General features: G+C 63.4%; 1 protein-coding gene across 7 annotated transcripts in view; it reads left to right on the top strand.

The window, feature by feature from the left end:
- The first annotated feature begins 857 nt into the window (after positions 1-857).
- BRD1 (bromodomain containing 1) overlaps positions 858-17,378 on the top strand; it is a 33,721-nt gene continuing 17,200 nt past the window's right edge. For 3 of the 7 annotated variants that reach the window (XR_011482976.1, XM_020882001.2, XM_020882000.2), the window contains exons 1-3: positions 2,124-2,412; positions 4,037-5,414; positions 14,981-15,137. Coding sequence is in view for 6 of the 7 variants with exons in the window: in XM_020882001.2 (XP_020737660.1) it covers positions 2,379-2,412; positions 4,037-5,414; positions 14,981-15,137 (1,569 nt within the window). In the remaining variant the exon portion in view is untranslated. Of the gene's footprint in view, positions 980-2,123; positions 2,413-4,036; positions 5,415-14,980; positions 15,138-17,378 lie in introns of those variants that run through there. The other 4 variants (XM_070453528.1, XM_070453526.1, XM_070453527.1 and 1 more) reach the window with 3 other exon arrangements.

Genomic DNA, 17,378 nt, shown 5'->3' with positions numbered 1-17,378 from the left:
TCCTGTGCCTCGCCCCGCCCCCGTCAGGCACCCACCACCCCAAGGTTCCCCCAACACTCAGAGGGGCCGCCCCATCCAGTGCTCCCGACTCCTGGACCGGCCCCCTTCATCCCCTTCCCGCTCCCCTCCCAGGCTCCCCCGCCCAGCACCCCCTCAGATGCCCCCAGGCCCGGTGTCCGCGCCCCCCTCCCTTGAACCCCGCGCCCCTCAGATGGCCTCCAGAGGGAATGTAGGGTGCCCCACAGCGGCCCAACGGCCCTCCCCTGAAGCCCGCGCCCCTAAGATGCCCCCCGACCCGTGTGCGGTCCCCGTCGCCCGCCCGACGGCCCTCCCCTGAAGCCCGCGCCCCTCAGATGCCCCCCGACCCAGGTGCGGTCCCCGTCGCCCGCCCGACGGCCCTCCCCCGAAGCCCGCGCCCCTCAGATGCCCCCCGACCCGTGTGCGGTCCCCGTCGCCCGCCCGACGGCCCTCCCCCGAAGCCCGCGCCCCTCAGATGCCCCCTGCCCGAGCGTCGGCGCGCGGCCCTGCCCTCCGTCCCCTCCCCCGGCGGCGGCCGCGCGTCATGGCGGCGGCGGGCGGGGCGCGTCTCGCACGCAGCGCGCCGGGCGGAGCGCTCGCCGCATTGTTTGCTTCGCTGGGGAGCGAGCGGGCGAGCGAGCCGGCCCTGGCGTCCGAGCAGCCCCGCGCCAGCGCCCCGTCGCGCCGCCGCCGCTGCCGCCGCCGCCGCCCGCCGCCCGCCGGCCGGGCTCCCGCGCCGAGCCTCTGCTCGGCCCCGCCGCCCGCGCGAGCCGCCGCCCGCGAGCCCGCGGCCGCCGCGCCGAGCCGGGCCGGGCCGCCGCCGCCAGGAGCCCGCGCCCAGAGCGGCGGCGGGCCGGGCCTGCGCGGCCGTTGGCGGAGGAGCCGCGGGCGCCATTAGCGCCGCCTCGGCCGCGCCGGCCCCCGCGCCCGCCGCCCGGCTCCCGCGGCCGCGGCCCCGAAGGTGAGTGCGCCGGGCGGAACGGGGCCGGGGCCGGGGCCGGGGCCGCCGCCTCGCCCGCCTCGCCCGCGGGCCGCCGCCGCCGGCCTCTCGGTGCTGGGGCCGCCGCCATGTTTGGGGCCGCCGCGGCGACGCATTGTCCGCGGGCGGCGGGGCCCGGGGAGGCCGCGGTGTGGGGGCGGCGGCGGGGAGGCCGGGGCCGGCGAGCGGCAGGCCGGGGAGGGCGGCCCGGAGGCCCGGTCGGGAGGCCGGGCGGCTTGGGAGTTCGACAGGGAGGGAGGCGAGGCCGGCGGGCGGGAGGCTGGACGGGGAGGAACGCCGGCCGGGTTGAGAGGCCGGGGGGCCGGCGGGGAGGGAGGCCGGCCGCCGGGGAGGTCGGCCTGGCGAGGCGGGGAGGCCTGGGGGTCCGGTCGGGATGCTGTAAGGCCGGGGAGGGAGGGCGGGCCGGGTGGAGAGGCTGAGCGGCCGGCAGGGAGGGAGGCCGGCCGACGGGGAGGCCCGGAGGTCCGGTCGGGAGGCCGGCCTGGCGAGGCGGGGAGGCCCGGAGGTCCGGTCGGGAGGCCGGCCTGGCGAGGCGGGGAGGCCCGGAGGTCCGGTCGGGAGGCCGGCCTGGCGAGGCGGGGAGGCTCGGAGGTCCGGTCGGGAGGCCGGCCTGGCGAGGCGGGGAGGCCTGGGAGGGAGGCCGGGCCGGGGAGGGAGCCCGGGCGGCTTGGGAACTCGACAGGGAGGGAGGCGAGGCCGGCGGGCAGGAGGTTGGACGGGGAGGGAGGCCGAGCTGTGGAGGCGGCGGGGCCGCCCTGCCCGCCGCGCCTCCCGCCCGGCCGCCCTGCGAGAAGGGGGCGGCCCCGAGGTCTCGGCTTCCCCGGCCGAGCGTTTGCCCGAGGGTCGCGTTATGTAACGGACGCGCTGGGCTTGTTGAGCCTGGACGGGAAACTTCCTGTTCCAGGGCCGCGCGGAATCGGGCGGCCGCCCCCTCCCGCAGCGGGCGGCCTCCGGGGCCCCCAGGAAGAAGTGACCTGGTTGTAATTTACGGGGCACGCGCTGCGGCCGGGCCCCGCTGGAGGAGCCGCCCACCGCCCGGGAAGGGTCGCGGGGGTAGGCGCCGTGTGCCGCCCCTGCGCGAGGGTGTTCGTGACTGTCCCAGGGCCAGGCGGGAAAGGCGGTGATGGGGAAGGTGAACCGGCCCTGGGTGCCGCGTTCCTCTCTCGTGGCCGCACGGCTTTTCATGGGGCATTTATCAGAAGGGTCTGGAGGGGCTGCCGATGGTCTCCACGTGGGAACCTTTGTCCTGCACGGAAGCTCCAGGTGGACAGAGGTTGACGGTTTGGAGCCTGGGGTGTAGGGGAATGGTGGGCTGGTGAGGTGGTCTGCAGAGTGACCAGCGCCTTCTGTCCCTGTCACCATGGAGCTTTCAGATTGCAGAGCTGCCGTGACCAGTAAGTGCTGTCCTTCTTGTAGCAAGTGGCCAGATACAAAGCCTCAGTCCCTTCAGGAGCATATGGGTTTTGAAGAGCTGGTTATGGTTAGTGCTGTTGGTACTGTGCTCTGGAGGAGAAAATTACACGTTTGCCTTTCATCTGCTGAGTAACCAGCTGTGGCTTCTGCCCCACCCTGAAGGACCCCTGAGGCTGCGCGCTGTGTCCCGACTGCACTGGGGGCCTTCCTTGCAGGCTGTGGTGCTGACAGCAGGGGGACTGTCCCCCTCTTCCCCAGAAGGGATGGCAGGGCCAGGGCCAGCCGGGGGGCAGCTTGGCTGACTGCACTGCAGGAATCCAGGGCTATGTGGGCCCCTGGGACGCGGAGATGCAGGTGGGTTAGGGTTGGTTTGTCCATGGTGGCTCTCATGCTCCCCTTTGTAGGGCATTCTTGTCAGATTTCAGATAAACATTTCTGTTTGACAAAAGAGAAGGAAAACCACAGTCAGAAGGACTTGTCTTAAGGAGTGCAATTTGGGTCTGCTGCAATTTCCTTTCAGGTGTGACAGCGTAGGCCACTGTATGACGGCTTTTCCTGGGTCAGCTCCCCAGGGCCTTGTCCAGCGGTGGGCCTTGGGCTCCACCTGGCTTGTGTGTCAGCCAGTCTCGCCAACATCACTCTGCTTCCAGGCAGTGGTGTGTGGTTGCTTGCAGGGAGGAGGGGGCATTGTCATCAGTTCTTAAGGTGTCATCCTGATTGGCGGGTGGTGGACCAGAGTCAGGGACTGTCGGGAGAGGGAGACTGGAAATAGAACTTGCCGGTGGTCGATGGCAGACGTCTGACAGGAGCAAATGCCCGAAAGTCTCCTTGGCCGAGGCTTAAGGCGCCTGAGCCTGTGCTGCGCCTGGTACAGAGGAGGGGCACTCTGGGCGGCGAGGGGGTCTCCGGGCTGCCCTCGCTGTGACAGGACGACGGCCCAGCACTGTGGTCAAGCCAGCAGCTGAGAAGGTCCCCGAAGGGCAGGGCAGGTGGCGGGCGTGCGGTGGCCACTTCTGAGGCCCTGCAGAGGCTCGGTGGGGTCTCCTAGGGGTGAAGCCTGCCCAGGCCAGCATGGGGCTGCCCTCTTGGGTCCGGGTGCAGCTGGGTGGCCTGCGCCTCCACACGGTGGTGGAGGGTGTGTTCATGGAGACAGTGACGGGCTGAGGGCTCTCTCCTGGGTAGCAGCGGGGGTCAGACAGTGGCCAGAGCCTACGGGTGTGCAGGTCTGTGCACGTACTATCCTGGGCTTGGGACTGCGACCCCCGACTTGTGAGGGGTGTGGTTCCAAGGTGATCAGTGAGCAGTAGGCGTCAGCATTCTGGAGGACATGTTCCTGCATGTGCCTCTGGGGGCCCTCCTGACCACCTGCCTTCTCCTCTGGTCCTGGGAGTCCCTGGGGGGGCAGTGGCCTGGTGGCAATGGTCGTTGATGGTTGTTGAGATATCTTCGGGAGTCCAGGATGAGTGATTTTGGAAACCTTAGAGCAGGCTGGCTGGGAGTTCTGTTTTGATTTAGTGCAATTTGGTTAGTTCTGCCCACGTGTGTTGGTGGTTTTCGCCTCTCACGCCTTCTGCGTGGTGCTCACGTGTTCTCTGTCTGTTTCAGGGAGTCAGTGCCAAATGAGGAGGAAAGGCCGCGGTCATCGCGCTGCAGCGAGGCACCCTTCCTCCCCCGGCAGCACCAAGCCCTCCCCCACTCGAGAGACCCTGACCTACGCGCAAGCCCAGAGGATGGTGGAGATCGAGATCGAGGGGCGCCTGCACAGGATCAGCATCTTCGACCCCCTGGAGATCATCCTGGAGGATGACCTCACCGCCCAGGAGATGAGCGAGTGCAACAGCAACAAGGAGAACAGCGAGCGGCCGCCCGTGTGCCTGAGAACTAAGCGGCACAAAAACAACCGGGTCAGGAAGAAGGGCGACGCCCCGCCCAGCGCCCACGGTGCGCCTGCCTCCGCCAGCGCCCTCCCCGAGCCCAAGGTGCGGGTGGTGGAGTACAGCCCCCCGTCGGCGCCGCGGCGGCCCCCCGTGTACTACAAGTTCGTGGAGAAGTCGGCTGAGGAGCTGGACAAGGAGGTGGAGTACGACATGGACGAGGAGGACTACGCCTGGCTGGAGATCGTCAACGAGAAGCGCAGGGGCGACTGTGTCTCGGCCGTGTCGCAGAGCGTGTTCGAGTTCCTCATGGACCGCTTCGAGAAGGCCTCGCACTGCGAGAAGCAGAAGCAGGGGGAGCAGCAGTGCCTGATCGACGAGGACGCCGTGTGCTGCGTGTGCATGGACGGCGAGTGCCAGAACAGCAACGCCATCCTCTTCTGCGACATGTGCAACCTGGCTGTGCACCAGGAGTGCTACGGCGTGCCCTACATCCCCGAGGGCCAGTGGCTGTGCCGCCACTGCCTGCAGTCCCGGGCCCGGCCGGCCGACTGCGTGCTCTGCCCCAACAAGGGCGGCGCCTTCAAGAAGACGGACGATGACCGCTGGGGCCACGTGGTGTGCGCCCTGTGGATCCCCGAGGTGGGCTTCGCCAACACCGTCTTCATCGAGCCCATCGATGGCGTGCGGAACATCCCCCCCGCGCGCTGGAAGCTGACGTGCTACCTCTGCAAGCAGAAGGGCGTGGGCGCCTGCATCCAGTGCCACAAGGCCAACTGCTACACCGCCTTCCACGTGACGTGCGCCCAGCGGGCTGGCCTCTATATGAAGATGGAGCCCGTGAAGGAGCTGGCCGGCGGCGCCGCCACCTTCTCCGTCAGGAAGACCGCTTACTGTGACGTCCACACGCCCCCCGGCTGCACCCGCAGGCCTCTGAACATTTACGGGGACGTGGAGATGAAGAACGGCGTCTGTCGGAAGGAGAGTTCGGTCAAAGCGGTCAGGTCCACGTCCAAGGTCAGGAAGAAAGCCAAGAAGGCTAAGAAGACGCCCCGGGAGCCCTGCACGGCCCTGCCGCCTGTGTGCGCGCCCTACATCCCCCCGCAGAGGTGAGCGCTGCAAGGGGGCGCAGGGTCTGTGAGGGCTCACTGCGTGCCGTCTGCCTGGCCTTGACGGCTCCTCTGATGGGGACCTTGTTCCCGCTCCATTTGGCGGGAGCATGGATGTTGTCAGAGACTCAAGTCTGAGACGGGGGCGTGTGTGTGTCTGGTTTCCTCCGGGCCCAGGGCCGAGCCTGCCCCGGCCGCAGCCCTGACTCAGGTGCCCCAGGAGTTGTTGCCCTCTCTGCCCTTCCTCGCTGTGCTCACACCAACGTTTCGGGGTCTTGTGGGAAGTTAAAAAACGCATTTATTTATTTGGCTGCGTCGGATCTTAACTGCAGTGCATGGGATCCTCTGTGGTGTGTGGCTCCGAGCACGTGGGCTCCGTTGCCCTGCAGCATGTGGGGGCCCAGGTCCCCGACCAACGACTGAACCCACGTTCCCTGCACTGGGAGGCAGACTACCCCCCGCCAGATCAGCAGGGAGTCCCCTCGTGGGATGTTTAATTTGCTGGACTTAGGCAGTGTGTCCGGGTGAGGCAGACATGGTGGAGACGAGAGTGGGGCTGACGGGACCCTGGTGGGAAGCTGGCTTCCTTCCTTTTGGGGCTCGGGCTCTCTGGTTTCCCAGCTGTTTCGAGCGTTGCCTGGTCGGCATGTGGTTCTCTTTCTAGAGTGGTCCACAGTGGTGGGTCAGGATCACGCCGGCTACCCCCGTCTCTGGACTGTTTCCCCTTCTGCTTGTCTCTCTTGCTACTGCCTGTTTTTATTTCATCGGATTTAAAAATGCTCTTGTTGGGAATACCAGGTGAGTAAGTGGCTTGGTGAATTTCTTACCAGACCTGTGAGTGCCATGTGGTTTGGGAAGGACTTAAAACACAGGCTCAAGTGTTGAGGGCGTGCCTGCTGCCGGCCCGGGGCCCGGGGAAAGGCAGGGAGAGTGGTTCAGTGGGCTGTGTCAGGGCATCAGGTGTGGTGGGTGCGGCCACTGAAGATCCCGCCTTGTGCTAGAGGAGCAGGCACTTCCTGGGTGTTTGTTACAAGTTAGAAGTGTCCAAGAGGAAAAAAGTACATAGAATCAGTAAGTTCAGACAGTGACTAGAAAGCACTCATCATTCTTCTTATCTGGAGAAGACTTCTGGTAAAACCAACAGTGTTTCTTTGCAAATAAGTTGGTCTAACTTTTAAAAGACAGTTTCACTTGCCTTTGGAGAAGGAAATGGCAACCCACTCCAGTACCCTTGCCTGGAAAATCCCATGGATGGAGGAGCCTGGTGTGCTAGAGTCCATGGAGTCGCAGAGAGTAGGAGATGACTGAGCGACTTCACTTTGACTTCACTTACATTTTTGCCTGAGGGTTGGAAAATATAGGATTTGTATCAAGAGGTTTTGTTTAAGACCCCAGGGTTTTCAGGTTTACTGAAATTGAAGTAAATAAAAGTTGTGACTTTATAAATTGAGAATCCAGGAGTCCAAGGTGCTGCCCTCTGTCCAGTCCCACGTGCCTGTTGCCGGTCCGCCCATCTGTCCGCCTGTCTGCCCGAGGGGCAGCCGTGCGGCTGGGAAGCGTGGGCTCCTGGGGTCGGAGGTGCTGCCTGATGGGGAAGCTGCCCCGGCGGCCGAGCGGAGGTGCAACGGGCCCTCGCCGTGCCCTCGCTGCTCAGAGCGGAGGTCAGCGGTGCACCTGGGCCAGAGTGCGTGGACTCGGGCCTCGCCGTCGGTGCTGCCCAGCGTCTCCAGAGACGCTGATGTCAGACCAGCGTGTGGGTGCCGGGGCGGCCGGGAGGCCCAAGCTCACGACCGCCGCTCTCTTCCTGAGGCTGTGGCCCACGGGGCGGCCTTAGGATCTAGGCCCCAACGCGGGTCACTGGGGCTATAACCCCATGCTCTTTACAGCCGCTGGCGCAGGACAGAGCTGCCGCCAGTATGCTGTTCGGACCTGGCTCAGGCGCCGGCTGCAGAAGGGGCTCTGAGATCTCAGAGGAGGAGGGGCCCCCTTTCTCAGTCGAGGGGAGGGTCGGCTGTGAGAAGGCTGGGGGTGCTGGCAGGGACTGTGAGCGCTTCTGTAGTTTCCGTGGTTTGAAACGTTGTTTCCAGCTGAAGAGCGTAGTTCATAGACTGATCTTGAGATCGCCATCTGCTCTCAGCAAGAGGCAGATAGTTGGTTTAGTTTTGCGTATCTTGCAGCATGTTTACGCTACAAAGGTTGCCTTTTTTGGTATCTGCTAATAGACCCCAGAACAGAGGTGTGGATGCTCTGAGCCTCTGCCCCCTCCTGTCTGAGGGCCCCAGGCCAGCCGGCTGTGTGGTCTCGGCCCTGCGGGCTGCTCCGCGTATGGCCAGGCGTGCCACTGGCACTTTGGGGAATGCCGTGCTCTGTCCTGGGTGGGAGGGTGGGTTGGATGGGGTCCTCGTGGCCTCCCGGCCCTGTTGCCGTGAGGGTGCAGCCTTCAGTGAGCTTGGGCTGCTCCCGAGAGGTTGTCTGGTGGCCGGGAGCTGTGCACATCTCTCTGCCGCTCCCCTCCCTCCGCTGTTCTTCAGTTAGAGTGACTTTCTCCCCGACGTAGAAGCAGCACATTTGAAGTTGGGTCAGCAAAGTCAGGTCAGGAGAGAGCGCGGTCACTCGCCCCCTGCTGCAGCCTGAGCTGGCGCGGCCCTTCTCCTGGCGAAGCGTCCCTGTCCCTCGGTGGCTGCCGTTCTCCTTGGAGCCTGTCCTCAGCCGCGTTGTCTGCCTCCTGGGTGAGGGCAGAGGGTGGTGGAGGCAGGCGCGGGGCGGCACAGGCCCGGAGAAGGGGTGTGTGGCGCTGGAGCCTCTGGGTCTCTGGGGTCATTAGATGCGTGAAGCTCCTGCGAAGCCGCAGGCTCTCTGCGCTGTGGGCGCCGCTCTGGACGTGGGGGGGGGGGGGCCATGGGGAGGGACTGTCCTGTCGCCCAGATGGCTCACGTGCCGCTGCTCACTGTGGACGCTGCCTCACGAGCTCTGACGGGGCCCTCATGAGGATGGGGGCACGGCGTCTCAGCTCTGTCCCTTCGAGGATGCAGCCGAAACCCCAGGGGAGGCTGGCCGGACGGCGGGGGCTCAGGGGTTGCTGGGCTCACATGCTCAATGCTCGTTGAATGTAGCAGCGAGGAGTCTGGGCCTGAGTCTCGTTTGTCTGCTTTTCATGTTTCTGGCAGCTAGTTTTACCATGATTTCTAAAGTTCTGATGGGCTGTGGCCTGGGGACATGGGGAAGCCTCTTGGCCCCCACAGGTGGGAGCCCGGCTCTGGGTGCCCCGTGGTGTGGGCGCCGTCAGGCAGTTGCCCACCGCGTCCTTGGGGAGGGGCTGTGGACAGAGCCCGGGTTGGGGGTGTGGGCTGGACCGTGGCCGCGGTGCGGGGAGCCGGCTGCGAGCCCACCCCTGCCGTGCCGGGGGAGCGCGCGCCGGGGCCCGCGCCACGTGGCCACCATGCGTCCACGCTGACCCTCCCCTGACCTCGCTGGGCTCCCTGTATGTGAGTTTGGGGTGGGGCGGGGCGCAGGGCTGGCGGCCAGCTCCAGACTCTGCCCCGAGGGCCTCCAGGGGTGGGGTGGGGCCTGGGCACGGTCCGGCCTGTGGGCACTGAGTCCTTACAGCCCAGTGGGGGAGCCTGGCACCTCACCGTGGCTGTGCCGCGTCGCGGGCACTTCTGAGTGCCTCCCCTAGGGACTCCCGTGTGTCTGGGGTTGAAGCCAGTGCTGAGCGGGGAGCTGCGGGTGGTGTCCCATGTTCCTCAGGTGTGCGGATGCCTGGAGGGCCGGGGCATCCTGGGGGCGCAGAGTGGGCCCGGCCCCTGGGGCGTCTGCTGAGGCCTGAGGTCTGGCCGTGCCGGCTCATGGGCCCCGCGTCTGCTTCTGCAGAGAGGGGCAGACACGTGGACGTTTTGCTTTGTCTTGCGCTTCGGGTCGCTGCCTGCAGTGGATCGTGGGATGAGCCTGGTGCCTGTGGAGACCGGCCTTGGCATCCTGTCATGCCTTGTCCTTTTATCAGTTTCAGTTTTTTGTTCTGAAATAGCTTCAGATTTATAAAACGTCGCAGAAGTAGGGGAAGGGAAATCTCCCCGTCACCCCCTCACCCCGAGGCTCCCTCGCTCACGACTCACCCATGTGCCCTCCTGGGGCGGTCCACATGCCCCGTGCACCTCCCGAGGGGGGCCAGCCTCCCCGGGTGCCTTGCTGCCTGCGGCCGGGAGCCCCGCTTGGCCTCCTTGGATTGGGGTCACCCTTAGACCGCCCGTGCCTCCCCATGAGGCTGAAGGGCGTGCCCGCCCCCTGGGGTTCTCTTCTCCTCAGTGCTGTGGAGGCAGGTGCAGTTTTCAGAGGGTCTGCCCTGCAGGCCTGGGTGCTGAGGCGGGCATCTGGGGGGTCAGCGCTGGTGGGGTTTCTCAGGAAAGTGGGCTCAGACTGGCTGGCTGTCACTCGCCTGCTTGGGCTCCGAGGGGCAGCGCCCGGCGCAGGCAGCTGCCTGGCTCAGGGGCGGTCCGGCCGTGGCCTGCGCAGCCGGGCAGGGGGCGCCCTAGGAACCAGCAAGGCCCGGAACTGCGCCCTCCGGAGGCTGACTCTGGGCTCTGCGGGTCTGGCGGTGGCTTCTCGTGTCCCCTGACCTCCGTCTCAGCTGTTCTGAAAGCGCGGGGCCTCTGCTCCCGCGTCTGTGTGTGTGAGCAGGGCTGGCGTTTTATCTGGCCGTGTGGGCTCTGCACTGTGGCATTCAGGCTCGTGGCTGTGGCCTGAGGGGTCCCTGACCTCGGCCTCTGCGTGTGGAGTCTCAGCCACTGGACTGCCGGGAAGTCCCAGGGGATGGTTTTTAATGCTGTTTTATTCCTGTTTGTCATGACTTTAATATAGAAAGTTTAAAAAAAAAGAAAAGAGACACTGACAGGGATTTATCAAATGTAGCAAAAAACGTTGACTGACACTTGTTCCTGAGACCCCTCCAGGCCCATCAGCCCCTCGTAGCAGACATGGCTGGGTCCCTCTCAGGCCTGCTTTTCCGTTCTTCCTGCCGTAACGGCTGCCGGCCTGCTGCGGGTGTGGGCAGGCCTTGACCGCAGGCCACGGCGCGGGTCTGGCCCCTTGTTGCCGGGGCTGGGCTCCGTGTCCGGGGACTGGGTCTCTCCCTGGCTTGGCTTGTGGTGGCAGGGAGTTGGCTGTGCTCATTGAGTGTCTGCCCCTCGGCGTCCCTGCTCTTAACTGTCTTTAAAAGACCTTGTAAAAAGTCTGGGTGTTTGTGAGGTCGGAAGGGCCACCCCCGTACCCCAGCTTCGGCACCACTGGGCCGTCCGCCTCACCCGCTCCTTCCTTTGGGTCACTTGGAAGCACACCCCAGCCCCGTGACTTCCCCTGGGGCCTGGGCAGCGCAAATAACAGACAGCACGCTTCAGAGCCGGGCTGTGCCCGGGCCGTGCCCTGCGGCCCTGGAGTGGATGTGTGTGAACAGCGTGTCTGTCTGGTCCGAGGACGCAGCGTCTGACCCTGAGGTCCTGCAGCTCACACACCTGTCTTTCCTGCTGGCGGGCAGGGCCGACGCTGACCTGTTCCTGCACCCCCGACCTGGAGACTGCTCTGTGGGCCCCCCACCCCCGAGATGTGTGTCTCCTCCTGGAAGCCCGGCTCCTTGCCAGCCTTCAGCCTGACCTGGGCATGGCCCATTCCATGCTCACTACAACCTCTCCAGTGTTCATTGAAAGTTCACAGTTTTCTCTAAAAATGTCCATGAAAAACTTAGTATTAGAAACAGTGTTTTCTGAAATCGGCATGTTTGGGTGTTTGTATAGAGCCAGGGTTTTGTATGTTGATGTCACGCATTGCAGGTTCCCTTAGGTTTTCTCTGGACGTCATCTGTGAAGTTACGGTTTGGGCAGGCTTTTCCATCCTTCGGGTTTTCCTGTCTCTTTTCCGCTAGCCCGAGTGGGTTTGATGGGTGAGAGCAGGCAGCCCCACCTCGGCTCACACGTCACAGGGATCGCCTCCTGCTTTTAATGTGTGTGTTTGCTCTATTTTATGGTTTGTACTTGTCACATCTTACTTAACCGTTCATTCCCTGAGGGCCTCGAGGTTTTCTTCTGAAAGCTTTGCAGCGATCCCTCTGCCCCTGCCCCGCGGCCTTGGCACTGACGGGACCTCTGGACTGCTGGGCTCCCGGGCTGTCCCTCACACTCACGCGCTGGCGTCCGTGGAGCCGTTTGCCCGCTTCGTCCACGGAGCACCTCCTCCCCCAGAGACACACACCCACCCAGCCCTGGGGGGGCGTCTGTGCGGCCTGCCTGCCTCCTGTGCTCCCCAGTCGTCTGTCAGGCTCTTGGGATTTCGGGTCGGTTGGGAGGTGACCTGCGTGTCCTTCTTGTCCTCCTCACTGACAGTATCATGGGGGCGTCTCCGTGTCCTTGTCCCCCTCCCTGACAGTATCAGGGGTGTCTCCATTTCTGGCCTTCCTGTCCCCCGAGAGTGTCTTGTGACCGTCTCCTTTTGTGGTTGGTGTGCCTGCTTGTGTGGTGAGCGCAGCCCCGGCAGGGGTCCTGGGAGGGGCTGCTCTCGAGGGGCAGCTCCCAGCGAGCCAGGGGTGAGTTGCCGGGCGCAAGGGCCCCTTTTCTGGTCTTTCGTGGGGATCACAGTCTGCGGTCTGTTCCCGGCTGTGTGAGTGGTATTTACGGGACTTTGCACTCTAGACCACTGAGCCCTGCACATGGTCATGGACCCCAGGCCCTGGGGTGTCTCTGTGCACTTGGCATCTGGCCTGACCTCACCCTCCCCGCCTCGTCGGGACGTTCACCGAGGACTGGACACGTGTCCTCGCCTCCCCGCAGTCAGCGCAGGGCTGGGCTGACCTGGTGTTCTTTTCTGACAGTGACGACCCTCTGAAAAACTGGTTCCTTTTATTTTTTTGGAGGGTGGTAAGAAAACTTTTAAACGGTTCATTCAGTTTCTAGAGTAATTGTTAAAGGAATATATTTCAGTTTTCTTTTTTTTTTTTCCATAATTCAGATTTGGCCAGTTACATTTTTCTACAGGTTTGTTTTGCATCTCAGTTTTCATGATACTTCTTTTTTTTTTTAAATTGAAGTATGGTTGATTGATTTAGAAAGTGTTAGTTTCTGCTTCACTGAAAGGACTCATGCTGAAGCTCCAATACCTTGGCCACCTGATGCGAAGAGCTGACTCATTGGAAAAGACCCTGATGCTGTGAAAGATTGAAGGCGGGAGGAGAAGGGGGTGACAGGACAAGATGATTGGATGGCATCACCGACTCAGTGGACGTGAGTGTGAGCAAATGCTGGGAGGCAGTGAAGGACGGAATTCTGGCTTGCTGCAGCAAGTCCATGGGGTTGCACAGAGTTGGACATGACTCAGCGACCGAACAGTGGCAAATTTCTGGTGTGTTGCAGGGTGACAAAGGTACACGGTGTTTTTTCATATTCTTTTCTGTTATGATTTATTGTGGAATGTTGAATATAATTCCCTGTGCTATATAGTAGCCATTAGTTATTTATCTATTTTGCATACAGTCCTGTATATATATTAATCCCAAACTCCAAATTCATCTCTCCCCAACCCTGTCCCCTTTGGTCACTGTAAGTCTGGTCTCTCAGCCTGTGAGTCTCTTTCTTGTTTTGTAAATAAGTTGATCTGTGTCGTTTAGATTCCACATGTAAGTGATATGGTGTCATGTTTGGTTTAGTTCACTCAGCATGACAATCTCCAGTCCATCTGTGTTGCTAGTGTCATTATTTCCTTCTTTCTTATGGCTGAGTAATATTCCATCTCGGAGAAGGCAATGGCACCCCACTCCAGTACTCTTGCCTGGAAAATCCCATGGATGGAGGAGCCTGGTGGGCTGCAGTCCATGGGGTCGCTAAGAGTCGGACACGACTGAGCGACTTCACTTTCACGCGCTGGAGAAGGAAATGGCAACCCACTCCAGTGTTCTGGCCTGGAGAGTCCCAGGGACGGGGGAGCCTGGTGGCCTGCCGTGTATGGGGTCACACAGAGTCGGCCACGTCTGAAGTGACTTAGCAGCAGCAACATTCCATCTCTCGCTCTGTCGCTCACCCCCCGCGTGCGCACCCGCCCCCGTCTTCTCCGTCCGTTCCTCTGCGACGGCCGTTCAGGTCGTCTCTGCGTCTCGGCTGTGGGGTCAGTGCTGCTGTAAAGGCGTGAGACTCACTCTCAGTTTTCTGCTCCCGTGTGTTTCTTGGCTAGTCTTCTGCTAACACACTTCTGGTTTTGTCGAGGTTTTCCTGCGTGTTCTTGTTTCCTGTTTCATTGTGTTTTGCTCCTTGTTCCTCCTCTCCGCCAGCTTTATGGAGATGTAGTTGGCGTGTGACACGCCTTCATCCATGTTGCCTTGGATGGGGGGCAGGGAAGGCCGCTGGGAGGCTCTCCACGCTGCTGCCCGCCCTGCCCGGGCTCGGGACCTTCTTGCGTCCCTTCCTGATGTCCGCAGTCGCTGTGAGCACGCTGGGTCTGCCTTTTATCGGTGCTGCCCTTCGCCATTGCAGGAACTGAGCGTGTGTGAGAGCACGTCTGCGTGCGCTCTGCGTGTTAAGATGCCTCCTCTTTGCCGTCCCTGAGTCAGGTGGCGGTCACCGGGTGAAGACAGACCCCAGCAGACGGGCGCCTGCTAGGTGCCCAGGATGGACACAGCCCTCTGCAGATGAGGGACCCGGGGTCCCCAGCACCTTCTGCTGGAGCTGTTGAAGGGCCGTGGGGATGCTGTGGCTGCTGCTGGAGCCAGCACCGTGTGACCGGGCGGGCCTGTGCACATGCTGGGCTGGGGCTTCGTGTTGGCCCGGGTCACGGGCCTGGGTGGAGCGGCTCCTCAGCCGCCGGAAGAGGCCCCGGGTGGGGCCACCCTGAGAGGCATGTGGCCACTGCCTTCGTGAGAAGGAGCGTTGCAGGTCTGGACATGGCGGAGCCGAGGGTGTCAGCACAGTTATGAGTGATTTAGGACTCGCACTCCTCAAGAGACGTCCTTTTAAAATTCCTTAATTTCCACCTGGAAACGTTGGTGTCCAGCATACCGGGAGGAAGCCGCCTGGCCCTCAGCCTGCATTTGTTGTCTTCCGAGGCATGGTTCCCAGGAGGGGCGATGGAAGGGGCCAGAAGCCGGCCTGGAGGCCGTGAGCCCTTGGTGTCTCCTCGTGTGTTCTTACAAATCCTTCGAATTTTACAGTCTCTGAAACGATGGTCTTGCCAGGAGGCCTCTTGCTCGTTTTTGTGACAAGGAGCTGACCCTACCCCTAGCAGCTGCTGCCTCCAGCCATTGCTTTTTTGTCTTGTGGGGACTGGGGCCCCTGAGAGGAGCCATCCTGCAGGGCTGCTCACCCCTGAGGAGGTCGGTGTGTGAGCATGTTGCGGCTCAGAGTGGGGACACCGGGGTCCTTGGACGCGTGACCTGAGTGGCAGTGGTGGACACGGGGCCCGCAGGCAGGCGGAGCAGGGAGGCAGGTGGTGGCGAGGGGCGCACACGGTTTGTGAACAGTAACGCTGTCGTTTCTAGTCTCTGTAAAAATGTGTCCATGTCCTGCTTCATAGCTAAACTGAGTTTTTCCGTGTTCTAGATTAAATAGGATTGCGAATCAGGTGGCCATTCAGCGGAAGAAGCAGTTTGTCGAGCGCGCCCACAGCTACTGGCTGCTCAAGCGGCTGTCCAGGAACGGAGCCCCGCTGCTGCGCAGACTCCAGTCCAGCCTGCAGTCCCACAGAAGCTCGCAGCAGGTACGTGGCCCGCGGGGTGGCAGGCGGAGCCTCCGTCCGAGGTGCCCCTCAGCCCCGCCGTGTTCTGGCCTTTCCTGGCTCTGCCTGCTGGGGGCGCGCGGGGAAGCCTCTGCCAGCTGACTGCGGGGCGGGCGTGTGGTGACCTCGGGGCGGGGACCCCTGCACAGGAGGGGCGGCCGGGGCGAGATGGGTGCCTTCCTCTTGGTAGCTGACACGGGTTCACAGGCCGGCTGATGTTCAGAGCGCTTTTCTGAAAGGCGGGTTTAGGAAGGGAGAAGCCGGCTTCGTGAGCTGTCACAGACAAACGGGGGTCAGCTGCTGCTGCCCATGTGCAGCAGGGCTGCCTCTGCCGGTTCCTGTTGCTGTGTGTGGGCCGCTTCTGCTGGTTCCCGTCGTCCGGAAGGCTCCGTGAGCCACGATGCCCCAGTGAGTCCAGGGGATGTGGTGCCCCTGGATGGGGGCCCAGGCCCTGCACCTGGCTGGGGTTCCCTGGTGTGGGGAGCCCCCCGCCGAGTTCTGGTCGGGGCAGGCCTGCCCGGCTGCCGGAGGCTCCCGTCGCTGGTCCCGTGTGGAGTGGCGCGGCGCCGGTTCCCTCGCGTTCTCCTGAAAGCCGCTGCCCTCCCGCTCTGTGCCCCTCCTTCCCTGAGGTCCCCGTGCGAGTCCGGGACCGCGTGCCGCCACGGCCTGAACGGAGCTCCGCCTCTTTGCCTCCTCAGGCCTGTGGCGCTGATGGCAGGTAGTCCAGCATCGCGCACATGCGCAAATGCTTCTTAAAAAGAGAAGCTGGGATTCCGGTATCTCGGTAATGCGTTTTGAAACGCAGAGCAGTGTGAGGTTTCTGGGCGGCTGTGGGGTGGGCCGTGCCCCTGGCCCTCCTCTGTCTCCGGGGAAGGAGGCACCACACGCCGCGGGGCTTCTCCTTGGACCTGCCGCTCCTGGGGTGTGACGGGCAGGTCAGGTCCTCCTGCCTGTGGTGCCGTCTGAGTCCCCTCCCCCGAGGTGGGCACAGCTGTGCAGGCTCACCACCGCCCCCGTCTGGGGAGGCTGACCCCGTGCACCAGGCCGGAGCCGCCCTGGACATGTGCAGAGGGGCTGGTGGGGTCAGCCCGGCTCGCAGCCTCCTACCTGCTCTGTCCAGCGTCAGGACTGCTGACGGCTGTGTCCAGTCCTGCTGCTCACCCTGGGGTGGGGACGCTCATCCTAAGCCTCCCGCCCCTCCCGGGCCCTTCTTGGGGATGCCCTGTGCTCCCCGCTCCTCCCCGCTGGACACGGGGCTCTGTCTCCGTGAGGGCCGTGTCAGGACCTGGGCCTGTGGGCTGTGAAGGTTGGCCGCGGGGTGGGGGAACATCCAGGAGGCTGCAGGGCTGGAATCGTGGGGACTGAGGGTGGCTGGCTGGCTTGGGCTGCCTAGGGAGCTCCAGAAAGGGGGGCAGGGCAGAGCCTGCAAGGCCTTCGGGTGCTGGGCCTCAGGGGTGGCGAGTTAGGCAGAGGGCATCTCGAGATGGGAGCAGGGAGGCCGGACGGGGGCCTCTGTCCTCAGCCCGGTGACAGCGGGACAGTGGGAGGCGCAGAGCTGGGGGTCTGGCCTCCGGGCTGGGCTGGCAGGGGGAGTCGCGTGGAGAGTGGGGCTGGGCCGAGGTTGCGGTGCATGAGGGGCCTGCCCGCACCTGAGGGGAGCGCGTGTTCCCCGGGTCAGCACGTGGGTTTGAGAGCAGTCGTGTTCTCACGTCCTGCCACGCTTGAGGGAAATCGGTAATGACAGGAGAACTCACTCACGGGAAGCAGCAGGGTCAGTCCTCTTGGCCGTAGGAATCGGCAGGAACCAGAGGTTTAGCCTGAGGGGCACCCGGGCTTGACCGAGGCCTGTCCTGACTTGGTTGTAGTGAGCTCAGTGGTGCAGCCTGTGTGGGCAGGGCCGTGGGTGGGGGTCTGCCTGCCCCCCGCCAGCCTGGAATGGCCGGGAGCGCCCCATCCTGGGGTGGGTGCGAGGCGGCACTGCCTCTTGCTTCCCACCCCATCTTAGTGTAGGTTGGCTTTTGGGGGCGACCCGTTCATGTCGAAGGCTTGGTGTGATTTTGATGATTTTTGAAACTTTTGAAAATGCTTGGTATTAGAGTTTAACCTGACTCACTAGTTTGTATGTCTGGGCGTCTGCCCTGAGCTGGGCCCTGGGAGAGGGTAGGTGCAGCCCTTCTCTCCCATGGCAGACCTTCCAGGCAGGGACGGACAGATAGATGGGAT

Source organism: Odocoileus virginianus, chromosome 23 (assembly GCF_023699985.2).
Source record: "Odocoileus virginianus isolate 20LAN1187 ecotype Illinois chromosome 23, Ovbor_1.2, whole genome shotgun sequence".
Lineage (NCBI taxonomy): Eukaryota > Metazoa > Chordata > Mammalia > Artiodactyla > Cervidae > Odocoileus > Odocoileus virginianus.
This window is presented reverse-complemented; position numbering and strand designations above follow the sequence as displayed.